Genomic DNA, 14,416 nt, shown 5'->3' with positions numbered 1-14,416 from the left:
GCCAAAATACTACTCTCTATAAGAAATTAAATGGGCTGGTGGACCACGGATGTTCCGAGGAGAAATTAAATGGGCTGGTGGACCGAGTATGCTAGTAGAAATAGCATTATTTGTGGATAAAATTTTCTCCTGGAAATAGCAGTATTTAGAGACGGAGGGAGTACAACGCAATGGAGCTATGAATTGGATTTCTAGGTTTAGTGGAGGCTTTGTAAACCTATGTTGATTGGACTATAAAATTTGAAGTTTGCCCTTAGCTCACAATTTATATATCATGTGGTGCTGTTATGCATTATCTTCACTATTTCGGTCTGCCGTTTTGACTAGCCTCCCTAGTAGCTTAGAATTCCTGTTATCTAGATGTTGCTTAATCTCGTTTCAATAAAAGCCGAGTAATGTTGTTTTTGAAAACAGAGTGAAAGAGCTGAAGCTAGATAGCTGCATTAGAACGGATTGGTATGCTGTGCATGATTAATTCTGGAAAAAATCCATAGGACCTGTGTACCCTCTTCCAAGTTTATAGTGCCTTTTTTTGACATAGAGTTTGGATACAGTTACTAACATGTGACATCTGGTTCCTTCAAGCAAACAATGAATTAAGTAGTCCTATTATATTTAAAGTTAAATTTTACTCCAATCTAGAAAGAAAGTTTCTGTAAATGTATCATTCACCTCATAAAAATTTAAGCTTCTTAATTCCGAGACTAGATGACTTGTGTGTAAAGTGTAAATACTAAAATATATGACTATCACTCTTTCAAGTTCATTGAACTCACCACAAATATCACAGTTGAAGTTGTTTAGTTCTCAATGACTTTCTTTGATTTGTTGTAGCAGCCAATTTTTTTTCTGAGATTTAACAAACTAAAAAGTTTAGTCTTGATATCAGATTTTGATCACATGGAGCGATCTGATCTCTATTTTTAATTTCCTTTGTCACAACCACCCGACAACCATGGATGCCTGCCCCTGCGCAGGGCTCTCGCACAAAGACCTTTGCGCAGCACCAGTGGCAGGGGTTATGGCACCTGGCACCCTACGCGTGGCTCCTCAGCTTGACTGGCCACCATCGTCTGCCTTGACGAGCCCCCCCCCCCCCCCCCCCCCGTGCCTGTCACTCCTAAACGCGGCAGAAGTGCATAATTTGCCCATTGGCGAACAATTCCAGCCATGCTGAGCTGCTGCTTTGATTCAATCAATAATATCAGGCTGACTGAAAACAATTTTCACTGTAGTTTTTGATCTTAGTTGAGTCAATGAAATCAAGTTCACTAAAACAAATATCATTTTAAGTCAATGTTTAGAGACCGATATCAGGGTACATCAAATGTTTAGATGAGCTCAATTTCTGAAACAATGTTCTGATGATATGAGGTTTGAACATCCGAAACCTTTTCAAGATACGGATACGGTTGTTATATCTGACCATTAGCAAACTGCACTTCGTCAATAGTAGCACACTTTTGTTTTATACTCATATATATCGACCACATTTTCTAAAACAAATGTTTTGAGCTTTTTATGCTCTTACTTGTATATAACGTTTTCTGTTATCATTCAGCCTGAATGTTATTCAATAGTGCTAAAACTGAATATGTTGATCTCTTCACAGAGACAATTTGTAGTTTCCACCACAACATACAAGGTCTCCACTAGGTTACCTCAATGGCTTCCCACTGGGCAAGCTCAAGGTGGCGCGGCAACGCCGCGCAAGTTTTCTAGTTGTATTCTAGACTAGATTGACTTAGGCCTTGTTTAGTTTACTCTAAAATTTAAAAAAAAATTAAAACTGTCACTGTTAAGTTCTCCAATCAAGGATTATATTCCAAAATCAATCAGACATCATGTCTGCCTTCCTTCTCTTAGCTGTACATTTCTTTAAACTCTCACATGTCCTAGGTACCTTACAAAATTTATGTACCAGAGTACTCGACAAAGATGCCAAGGTGGAAATGACTCACCAATCGTACTCCATATTGGTGCATTTCTTCTCACCAAGATTAGTCAACAGTAAGGCGAGGTGCGTTTGTTCTCACCAAGTTTAGTCAACATTATCACCTTACTGTGTTGTTGCATAGTTTAACACGTTTTTAGGGAAGCATAAATTTATATACTCGTTGTTCCTAATCTCCAAGCCACATCTAAGGGCTCAATACTTTCATCATTTAGTTATCCTGCCAGCTGGTTGCTCCAGTGTTGGCGCGGCAAAGCCGCGCCTGGTTTTTTTATTATCCTAGACTAGACTGACTTACTTCAATTAGAATTGTACCCTAAACCCTAAACTCTAAATCTAAACTATATTATAGTTTAGATTAGATCTTTATGATGGTGCTCATGACAACGCTCTCTGCTCTCTGTACCAAGAAAGAGGCATACTTGTGTGCTTCTAGAGGAGAGGACGACTAACGAGTGCATATTGCCGGCCTAACAGGGTAAAGAACAGTTCTACACGTGGAAAAGCGGTATAATTTTTACTTTTTATCTAATAGACAGCAATGTTTTTTATATTAAATTAACCAAAAAAATTATTAATCATAACTTTTTAGATAAGTGTCGAGCGGACTGTGCCAGTGGTGCAGTCAGCTGGCAAACCTACATGGATGGATGGATCGATCGTCGATCGATGGATCCGCGATTGACGTGCGACCGACACGACCGACTAAGGCTTTTACCCAAAAACCAAAAATTTTCAAGATTCTCTGTCACATCGAATTTTTCGGCACATAAACAAACCATTAAATATAGATAAAAATAAAAACTAATTGTACAGTTTATCTGTAAATCGCAAGACGAATTTTTTAATCCTAGTTAGTCCATGATTGGATAATATTTACCACAAACAAACAAAAATGTTACAGTAGCGAAATCCAAAATCTTTTCGCATCTAAACAAGGCCTAAAGGGTGAAGACACCGGCCATCAAAATAAATTTGGGTCTTGTTTAGATCACCCCAAAATCCACAAACTTTTTAATATTTCTCATCACATCGAGTCTTGTGGCACATGCATGGAGCACTAAATATAGACAAAAATAAAAACTAATTACACATTTTATTGTCTTTTACGAGATGAATCTTTTAAATCTACTTAGTCTATAATTAGATAATAATTATCAAATATAAATGAAAATGCTACAGTATTAAAATTCAAAAAATATTCGGAACTAAACCAGCCCTTAGTCAAACTTAGACAGTTGCCTTGTGTTGGCTTTGCCGTGTGTTGATATCAGATACCAAAAATAAGTACTAAGTGTCTAAGTACTACTATATTTGTTTCTAATATATATACTACTTATGTGGCTTTCTTGCTTGTCCGTGATAACCGGAATTAGTTAATGAAGGGAGACGGGTACTTTTCTTGACTTGTTGGCTTTGCCGTATCTTGAATTCTTGATGGCACTGACTGACTGACCCGGCAACCGACGGAAGAAGACACCTGCTCTCCTGCTCCGTATATACGACGAAAGATGGAAATCCTGCTGTTACTTCCCAAACATAAAACAAGACTTTAAAAGGATACTCCCTTGGTACTCAAAAACAAAGTTGTTTTGCACAAGGATTAGGCCAAACATTATTAGAAATATAAATCAGTTCATAATTTCATAATCATTTAATTCCAAGACTCAAAGAGTCAGTAATCGTGTCAAGAGAGTTTTATCTAAATAAAACTTATTTCTTCTCTTTTTTTCTTAAATACATAAATACACTGTTATGTCATCAAAAATAGCTATAAGACAATCTATTTAACGTGAATAAAACTCATATAAAACTCTCACTGAGACTGGCCTAATTAATTGTGGGAAGAATAGGTATAAATAGAAAACAGTTGTTATAATAGTGCTGCAGTCAGCAGACGAGTGGTTAAATATAGGCCTCATTTAGTTGTAATTTTTTTATAAAATATACACGGTAACACTTTCATTTGTATTTGACAAATATTATTTAATCATAGACTAACTAGGTTTAAAAGATCTATCTGCAAATTACAGACAAACTATGCAATTAGTTATTTTCTAAGTCTATATTTATTACTTTATATATGTGCTGGAAGATTCGATGTGACAAAAAAATTAAAATTTTTGTAAAATTTTTCAAAACTAAACAAGGCCATAACTAAAGTCGGTGGCTATCCATGGAGACGCTAGTACCAAACTTTCAACACGTACGTAGGGAAGGGAGGGAGGGCCGGAAGCATAGGCAGATCCAGGCGAGCCAGGGCCGCCGCTCTAGGCGAGCCAGGGCGGCCGCTCTAGGTCCTTTTGAGGCTGATCTGACACTCTATGTAAATTTTAGACATTAGTGCAAAATAAAAAGAGACTCCTAGAGTATCCAACGGAGGTTGAAGACAACTTAGACGTTTTTGACCATCATATATGGTTCAGCCCATATAGAAAATCACAGCCCACGTAATACAATAAGAATATGATCGGCTTTTCTCACATTTCTCGCTATTCTCGACTTCTGACTTTCTGGTCGTCTCTCTCGCTAATTCACAAACTTGCGGAACCTAAGAACCTGCGTCGGGCTGCAGGTATCTTCATTTTTTATTTGCCTTTTTCACATAGTTAATTGTTTAAAATTTGATTAAGGACATCGAAGATTTGGTAAAGTCAGTTTAGAACTATTAGTATTAGTATGTATGGCTTCTCTTAATTTAAGGAACAAACTTCTCTAATTTTGATGTGGAAAATATATGCTGAAAACTTTAATATTAGTCAAATTATTATGTTGCCAAAGCAACTTATGAAATTTGTTAGCTTATGGCCTTGTTTACTTTCACCACAAAACCCAAAATTTTTCAAGATTCCTCGTCACATCAAATCTTTAGACATATGTATGGAATATTAAATATAAATAAAAATAAAAACTAATTGCACAGTTTGGTCGAAATTGACGAGACAAATCTTTTGAGCCTAATTAGTCTATGGTTGGACAATAATTACCACAAACAAATGAAAAGTGCTACAGTGTCGCAAAATTTGTTGATCGAGGAACTAAACACGGCCTATATTGACATTAGTTTGCCAAAATTTTATAGTATAAGTCCGCACTAGGTCACTTCTCGAGCTGGATTCGCCACTGGCCGGAAGGGACCCGTTCCGTTCCAACTTGTTTCTCCCTCGTCACCAGGGAAGGGTGACGCTGATGCACGCATGGCTTGGCGATCAGTCTGCCACATGCATGCCCACATGGATGGATCGATCCATCCGCGATTGACGTGCGACTGACACGACTGACTGCCTGATCTAGTAGCTGATCTATTGCCTTGTGTTGGCCGACTTGTGTTTACTTTTCAAAAAAAAATTCAAAATTCCCTATGATACCGAATCATACGGAGCATACGTAGAGCATTAAATATAGATTAAAAATAACTATTACATAGTCTGTAATTTGCGAAATGAATCTTTTGAACCTTATTAGTATCTGACTGGACAATATTTGTCATATGTATAAAAAAAAATGTTATACTATTCATTTTGCAAAAAAAATTTGCAACTAAACAAGGTCTTGGCTTTGCCGTGTTTTGGTATCTGACACCAAAAATAATTAAGCATGCAGTCATATATATGGCCTGACTGCCTGACGATCTAGTAGCTAGCATTAGCAAATATGGCTTGCTTTGCTTGTCCGTGACAGCCGGAATTAGTGAAGGGATACGGGATACTTTTCTTGTGTTGTTGGCTTTGCCGAGTTCTGATGGCACTGACGACCGACTGACCGGGCAACGGAAGAAGATGCGCTGGGATATTATTATGCTAATTGTAGCATACACGACGAAGTGACTTAAATACTACTAGTAGTTTAGAGCAGGATCCCTCTTCACTGGCTCTCTCGCTCCGTGTATACCATACGACGAAAAGAAGGAAATACTACTACCTCCCATAGTACATAAAAAAAAGACTCTAAAGTATTTTCAGCTCTGTTAAGTTTATGAAGAGAAATAAGAGCATTTATAATATCAAATTGAGGGACATCATGAAACTATATGTCATAATAAATCTAATAACTTATACTAACAAGTATAAATGTTAGTATTCTTTTACTTTTGCCAGAATTAACTTTCGCTTCAACAAGTAGTAAACGAATTCAAGCAAAAGTTATTATAAATGAAATGAGACGTCATAATAAATCTTGTTAGTATTCTTTTGTTAACATTTATACTTGTTAGTATTCTTTACTAAAAATTTGTTGATTTTAACTTATAAGAAAACATAAGTTGTTTTTTTATTATAGGACGGAAGTATTAGCAGTTACTAGCAGTAAACAAATTAAACAAGATATTGTGTCCTAGGACCCTACCCCACCCCTCCCCTGGAACGGACTTGTTTAGTTCACCCCTAAAGCCAAAAACTTTTAAAGATTTCCCGTCGTATCAAATCTTACGGCACATGTACAAAGTATTAAATATAGAAAAAAAATAAAAACTAATTGTACAGTTTATCTGTAAATCACGAGATAAATCTTGTAAACCTAGTTAGTCCATGATTAAATAATAATTACCAAATAAAAAATGCTACAGCATCTAAAAAATGAAACTAACAAGGCTTGACTTGTGAGAAAACAAATTAAATAACACGTAAAGAGCCAAAACAATAAGATACTGTTCGTACCCTTAGATTGTAGTATTGGTGTGCACGTAGTACTCCACTACTAGTAGCGTGTAGTCGTTGTACGTACGTGACTGCTACTAGGAGCTAGATCGAGCCGCATGTCGAGGGAGTCGAAGACTTTTTTTTTTTCCTCAACCAGCTGTTGTGTTAATTGTCTTTGCCGTGTTTTGATGCCATCACTAATTTAACCGACTGACCAGGCAATGGATCGGAAGAAGAATAGAAGATGCCGTGGGATATTGCTGGCATATGCTATGACGATTGACTTCAGTTTAGAGGAGACGAGATCTTCTTTGGACGCTGACATGGGCGTACGTATTTTTTTGTGAGGAAAAAGAAAACGGTGAGGATTGTCTTGATAGGGTGGATACCTATCAAGTATCAAATCAAGACACGTGTCCTTGCACACATTTAGCTTTGTAGTCGTACTAATAAATTTATGTGATGATTTTTCTTTTCTTTTTACTCAACGTCTCCTCATGTGAAATGTTGGCATGCCCACTTGAATCACTCAGCATTAATTGCTTTTTACTAGTAGTTGTTAAAAGTTATACAAAAATACTATTCGGTACATGGAGCATAAACTAGGTGTTAGTTGGAGTGTAGTTGATATATTTTTTTCTTTACGAATCATAGTACTACAACCCGTGGCGTATATTTGGTCGGCCTAAGCCTTTGTTTAGTTCACAATTTTTTTTTTGACTTTAGCTACTGTAGCGTTTCGTTTGTATTTGGTAATTCTTGTCTAATCCATTGTTTACCTAATGGCCGTTTAGACCGTTTAAACGTTGTGTAAACTCTACACAGTGGTACACCGTTCCCATTTAATCATCCGTTTAGTCCGTTTAATTGACCATTTAGCTCGATTAGTGGACTGTTTAGCCCGAACAATGACTCTTTTGGTTGCTAGCCACAATTTGCCACACTTTACCTTAGGCAAGTTTGACCGAGTTGGCAAGTGTTTGGTTCACAACTAAGCTTAGGCATGATTCTTTTGGGCTCCACATGTCATAGAGTTAAAAAGTGTGGCAAGATTCCTTTAGGCATGACAAAGTGTGGTCCAATTTGCTAGCCACACTTTTTGTGGCTTGCCACACTTGCCTAAAGTTAGTTGTGGTAGAATGTGGCTAGCAACCAAACATTAGTGACCGACTGTTTACCGTTTAAGAAAATATTGGTCTAATCATAGATTAACTAGGCTTAAAAGATTCATATCGTAGATTACAGACAAACAGTATAGTTAGTTTTTGTTTTTTTTTAATATTTAGTGGTCCATACATAAGTTTATTTTTTAAGAACTAAATCAGGCCTAAGAACAAACTTTAGACAACTAGGAGTAATTAAGTAAGTTTTAACCGTAGTGCCAATCCGAGGTCAACGTGAGTGGCTGGGGAAGGGAGACTGAGACGCGTGCCAGCCACGCAGGGAAAGGGAAGAGGTCCCCATTCGCCGTGGCCTCGCAGTAGTAGCTGCACAAAAACAAAAACAAAAAAATAAATATTAGTAGCACAATTGGTCGTGTGTGCGGAAGGTAAAATCTACGAGCACTGAAGGAAGCATCTGCTCGGCCTTGTTTAGTTCCCAAAAACTTTTGCAAAATTTTTCAGATTTCTCGTCACATCGAATCTTTAGACGCATGCATGAAGTATTAAATATAGATGAAAATAAAAACTAATTACACAGTTTGATCGAAATTGACGAGACGAATCTTTTGAGTCTAATTAATTCATAATTGGACAATATTTATAAAATACAAACGAAAGTGCTACAGTGTTGATTTTGCAAAAATTTTTGGAACTAAACAAGACCATGTAGTATATGCCTCTCTAATTTACACAAGTACAGAGAGCCTCTCTAATCCGTTGATCCTACCAATCTGTGATCTCGTGCATGGCCGTGGTCGCAGTCGCACCTGCGTTTGTCCACGGATCCTTCATCCTAGCTATTCCTTGTGCGTGCGTTTACACTTTGCACACACGGTGACTCGCTCATTATAGAAGCAATATGCCTTGTTTACTTCCACCTAAAATTTAAAAAGTTTTTAAAATTTCTCGTCACATTGATCTTGCGACACATACATGAAACACTAAATATAAATACTGTAAATAACAAGATAGATCTGCTTTTAAATCTAGTTAGACCATAATTTAAATACTAATTACTAAATAAAAAAGAAAACACTACAGTAGTCAAAATAAAAAAAATCGGAACTAAACAAATGCAGGAATTGGAGGCGGTCGTGGTTGGCGCTGGCCCTGTCATGACCACGGTGAAAGGTGAGGCACACCACGCAGCTCCTGGTCGCGCCTCCACCGGCTACGACCGCGCGCGCCTCCTGTTGCCGTTGCCGTTGCATTGCCCTGCACCACCACCGTCCACCGACGTGCGGGGATGCGACCGACACCACCAGTCCTCCACCACCACCCCTTGCCCTTGGGTTGCTTGCAATTAAACTGCTGCTATTGGTCGCCCGTCGCCGCCGCCCGCCGCTGCAGCTGCGCCGTTCCTCTTGTTTTGTTGACGCGCCAACGCCACATCCCCGCTCCGCCTTCCGGATGCTTTTTTTTTTTATTGTGGCTATCATAATATAATAATAATAATCCACGGGAATAACAAATAATTGAAAAAAAGGAGGAACAAATATTTGGTGCACAGAAAACTCATCACTGTTCGGTTGCGCCGCAGCTAGCTGCAGCTGCTGGTGGTGGTGGTGGTGGTGCAGTGCCGCCGCCGACGGATGGGGCAGGGGCAGGCGTCGCGTCGCTTGTACGCCAGCCAAGCATGAATGAATTGAAGCATCCAATCCACACCGAGGCACCAAGGCACCTTCGAATCCGATTCCGATTCCACCCGGCCTCCTTGCATATTCCTCCTGCGCGGAGGCAGCAATTTTTAATAAGTTGTTATTTAATTCATTTTATTAGAAAAAATGAAGAGGAAAAAAAACACACACAGACACAAGCACCGACACCGGCCCACCACCCCCGTGTCGTGTGATGGGCTGATGATGCCTGATGGCATCCAACAACGCACCACGCCCCCAGGATCTGAAGAGCGGACCCCTCTCCACCAGCCGCTCGGTAGCGTGCGCCACGTGGAGGGGGAAGCGAGTCGGAGAAGTGGAGAACGAACGCGCGCGCGCGCGTCTCCCTTCCGCCGGCCGCCACCGGAGTCCGGGTCCGGGTCGCTGAAAAATCGCAGAAACAACCTCGGCTTCCGACCAGCTTCAAAACAAAATGCTACTGCACTTGCACATTCGAGGGCCAGGGGCACGCATGTAATTAAGGGGAAACACCGAGGGGTGTTGGGGGGGGGGGCGTGTTCCACCTCCCCCACCCACTTGACTGCCTGAACAGAGACAGCTGCTTCTGCTACTAGTACGTAGTTTTTTTAAAAAAAAAAATTGAAATTAATTGCAAGCAAGCGTGGCTGCCTTTAAACGCGGAAAAGCGAGGGGAGGGAGGGTCCCACCGAACCCACCCAGGAAGCGGGAAGTACTTCTGCTTGTGCTTCCATTCCACCACATCTCCCTCTCTCTCTCTGTCGGTCCTCGTCCGCCGCGCCTCCCTCCGTCCTCTGCTCCGCCGCTTTAAAACCACACCGCGCGGCTCCGCCCACTCCATCCCATCCCCGACTCCGTCGCCTGCCTCCCGTGCCTTGCCTTCTAGGGTTTCCCCCGTCGCCGCCTCCTCCCTCTCCCCAGATTTGGATCTAAGCCGCCGCCGCCGCCGACCCAGGTGCGTACAACGTCTTCCTCCCTCCTCCTTCAGTTCAGTTCAGTTCAGTTCAGTTCCGCCCCGTCCCGCCACCGAGCAGCTTGCTGCTGCTGTGCTGCGTCGTAGGTCGATCCCCCGTGCCGTTCCGCTTCGCCTCTCCGATTAGGCTCTCGCCTCCCGCTTCCGCTTCCCTGGGAACTGGAACTCGGGATGGGATGCTCTGTCTCCGCACGCCCGTTGCTTCCGCCTCACAACAGCGGGGTGGCTGTTCTTCATTTTAGTTCCTTCATTCATCCATCCATCCATCCGCCAGCAGCCGCGAGGGTTTCACTTCCTACGTTGTCAGCCAATTTGATGCTCAGAAACTCAAACCACCTTCTTGTTCTTGCATCTCTCACCTTCAAAAAAAAAGAAGAAGAAGAATAAAAACATGACAGAGCAAAAGTCATTCAGATCGCGTGCCTGTGCATCAACCACGCTTTACTGCTCTGATTACTTGCCGTGTCCTGACGCCCAACGCCATGTCAACAATACGCGTGCGAGCGCGATTCAAACCTGTTAACGGCTGCCAGCCTGCCCTGCCACCAATTTTCCTCTCTGCATTCATACCATACCATACCATACCATAATAAGCGTACTAATCCCTCCCTCCCTTGATTTGATTTTTACTTTTAGTTGCCGCAATTTTTCCGCGCCATATACGGATCTCAACTTGACCATCTCCAAACACGCGACTACTAGTCCTCTCTGCAATAGACACCATTAGTCCTCCTCTGGAACTGCAATAGTCACAATTAGTCCTCTGCAATACGGAAGTTGCCAACGCTTGGCATCTCTCTGCTCCTGCGTATTAATAGACTGTGAGTACACGCCAGGCAATTTACCATGGCCGCGGGCGCTACTTCACAGCTCATTCGTTGGTTCTGTCGCTAGTAGTCTAGTACTGTTATCGCATCATGTATATTGGCTCTGTTTCTATGTGCTGCCGAGCCATACATCACGTTCATGGTGCTGCATGCATTGCAGACTCCCTTGTTAGCTCCCATCATGCTTTTCAGTTTGCTATCAGTTGGTTGGTGAATGATCAATGTTTTTTTTTTGGATCATACGTCCCGCGTGCTCATGCGATAATTAATATGCAAATGAAAGAAAAAACTAGGGTTATATATTGCATAATATCTAAGCCGTTACAAGACTGGTGGGCATGATGACTTGTCTGCTTATGCACTTTATTGTATTTATTTATTAATTGAATCAGACAAGGTAGATATTGGCATCCATGTTGACAAAAGTAACCTGGAAATCCAGTAATCTTATTTTGTTCTGCCTTCTTTCTCAAAAACATTGCCTTCATCCATTGGTTGCATGGTCGCTCCTGATTCGTGAAGGCTGTGACCCCCCCTCCTATTAGGTAGCCTAACAATGTTGTTTTCGTTTGGGATATTTATAACAAAGGAACACAGATCAAAGCTTCTGAGTGTAGTCAGTGTTGGACCATGTCTTCAGCATGGACCCTGTTACCACACTCGGTCAATTTGGACTCTGTCATGAGTGTACAATGTTTTACTCTTCCTTCTCCTGGAAGACCAAATCAAATCAACTTAACCGGAGATCTTGTATTGTAATCCTTGGCAGGTTGTCTTGATGGCGCCCGCTGTGGAAGCCGTGAAGGAGACTGGCTCGTTCCAAAAGGTTCCTGCCTTGAACGAAAGGATACTGTCAACCATGTCCAGGAGATCTGTTGCTGCCCACCCTTGGCATGATCTGGAGATAGGTATTGTACTCACTCGTCTTGACATTTGGCCAGCTATTGATTTCTGCTATTTGCATTGAGAACTTATGTTCTTCATCTTCAATTCATGCAGGTCCTGGCGCTCCAACCATATTCAACTGTGTAAGGCCACCCTATCATGCTTCAACTGATTGACCTGTCTTCTTGTTACTTGAGATCATTGTATAATTCTTGCGATATGTTTATGTTAATAGCATAGTGCATTTTCTTTTCTTGTAGAAAAAAAATTCTAATCAATGCCTAGAAACCTATGAACTGTCATGCATGTTCCTGTGCCACTTGGCACTTTCTGATGCATGATCAGATGTTTAAGAAAGTAGAAGTGACTCCTACTCCTATGCCAGGTCATTGAGATTCCCAGGGGCAGCAAGGTTAAGTATGAACTTGACAAGAAAACTGGATTGATCAAGGTAAAGCAATGCTGTTTACCCCCAGTCTTGTTGCGAAGCTATATTTCTTGTTAGTTCTAATATTTCCTATTTTCCATTTCAATGTGTGCGCACGTGCAGGTGGACCGTGTGCTGTATTCATCAGTTGTTTACCCTCACAACTATGGATTCATTCCACGCACACTTTGTGAAGACAGTGATCCTTTGGATGTACTGGTTATAATGCAGGTATGCTTCTTTTTTCCATTTTCTTGTTTTTTCATATCATTATATGAATCACAAAATGGTATATCAGTAATGGTCTGAGCAGTCTTAGGTATAAGTTGAGCTAATTTTCATATCTTATCATTTTTCCTTTTCTGGGTATGGTTGAGAACATGTCTATAAATAAACTGTTACTTCCATGCATGCAGGAGACAGTCATTTTCCATTTCTGCTATAGTTGAGAGTATGTATGTAAACCGTTACTTCCATACTTGCAGGAGCCAGTTATCCCAGGCTGTTTCCTACGTGCAAAGGCCATCGGCGTTATGCCCATGATTGATCAAGGAGAGGCAGACGACAAGATCATTGCAGTGTGTGCTGATGATCCTGAGTACAAGCACTACAATGATATCAAGGACCTCCCACCTCACCGCTTGGCTGAAATCAGGCGCTTCTTTGAAGACTGTATCCTTTTATGATTCATTAGTACTTCCTCTAACTTGTCTACAAGAAACTACTTTGCAAAATTCCCCAAACTTGACCTGAACATCACAGCCTCTGCCAATTTTTGAAGGGAAAAAAAAATACTTGTCATGTTTTAACTATCTTTAGACGATGCAAAATGTTACAATGTCTGCCTCTTGTTAGATTGAATTTTTTCTTTAACCCGGACATTCATCAGACAAGAAGAATGAGAACAAGGAGGTTGCTGTGAACGACTTTCTGCCTGCAACTGAAGCTTATGAAGTCATACAGCACTCTATGTAAGTTGACTGATTGCAACTCTTCAGTTCTGATCATCAACGTAGCAGTGATTGTTTTAAGACATGTACTCGTTTCAACTTTGAAACTAACCACCCAGCAATGTGATGTTCTTACACAGGGATCTGTATGCTACCTACATTGTTGAGGGCCTGAGGAGATAGGCTGCTGGTGGCCGGGAAGGTGAAGGATGTTGACGAAAAATTGGGAGACCGTTTACCACATGGAACGAGTATTGTTATTTTGTATGTGTCGTGTATACTACTAGTAGTGAACCCTAAATCAAAAAACCGAAATCCCCTGGGGAGTCGGTAGTAGCTGAAGCTAGTAACACAAGGTTGGCTAAATATTCTTTTCTGGCCTCAGTGCCAATATATGTTTGACATGTTGTACGTACTTCATTGTCATGGTAATATTCATTCGCTTTTTATGATATAGTGATTGAATGTGTTCTCTTGTATCTATCATTTGAAATACGGTGGCAATGTACCTCTGTACAGACCTGCAAAGGCGTGAAAGTTTTTGTTTGTGATGAGGGCTTGAACACTTTGTGATGAAATCATGAGCAGGTTATTGCCACAGAATTAGTCTTGTTCATTCTACAGTCTGTTGGAACAATTGGTTGAAATCTGTTCACAATTGCACCACCAGCGAATCGGTTGCATATTTGAACCCTCAACTTAAATCAACTGGACACAAGCACACCAATCTGAATTTACTACAAATCCACTTGTTGAACTACAAAAATTGTCAGGAAATGGACATCCACTTCAAACTCGGATTCAATGTTCGACTCCCATTTCAGCCACGCAAATACGGCAGACATCAAATTTTAAAATAAAACAGCATGAATTTCATATCTAAATGTACTTGCCAACCTACCAATTCCGTCTGAAATGTACTCAACCACTGTTTTGAAACCCATTCACTTATCCATCACCATT

At 40.8% G+C, this 14,416-nt stretch overlaps 1 protein-coding gene across 1 annotated transcript; it reads left to right on the top strand.

The window, feature by feature from the left end:
* Positions 10,086-13,924, top strand: LOC8068691 (soluble inorganic pyrophosphatase 4). The gene is made up of 8 exons (XM_002440427.2): positions 10,086-10,346; positions 11,961-12,099; positions 12,191-12,219; positions 12,462-12,527; positions 12,627-12,734; positions 12,989-13,175; positions 13,393-13,474; positions 13,594-13,924. The coding sequence occupies exons 2-8, from the start codon at positions 11,970-11,972 to the stop codon at positions 13,634-13,636; spliced, it is 645 nt and encodes a 214-aa protein (XP_002440472.1). The 5' UTR covers positions 10,086-10,346; positions 11,961-11,969; the 3' UTR covers positions 13,637-13,924.

Source organism: Sorghum bicolor, chromosome 9, assembly GCF_000003195.3.
Source record: "Sorghum bicolor cultivar BTx623 chromosome 9, Sorghum_bicolor_NCBIv3, whole genome shotgun sequence".
NCBI classification, from domain to species: Eukaryota; Viridiplantae; Streptophyta; class Magnoliopsida; order Poales; family Poaceae; genus Sorghum; species Sorghum bicolor.
The sequence above is the reverse complement of the archived record's forward strand: the minus strand, read 5'-3'. Positions and strand labels throughout refer to the sequence as shown.

Coding starts and splice junctions, on each gene's coding strand:
- LOC8068691 (XM_002440427.2), top strand. CDS start 11,970: ATGGCGCCCGCTGTGGAAGCCGTGAAGGAGACTGGCTCGTTCCAAAAG. Junction 12,735..12,988: donor ATGTACTGGTTATAATGCAG/GTATGCTTCTTT, acceptor CCATACTTGCAG/GAGCCAGTTATCCCAGGCTG. Junction 13,176..13,392: donor CAGGCGCTTCTTTGAAGACT/GTATCCTTTTAT, acceptor GACATTCATCAG/ACAAGAAGAATGAGAACAAG.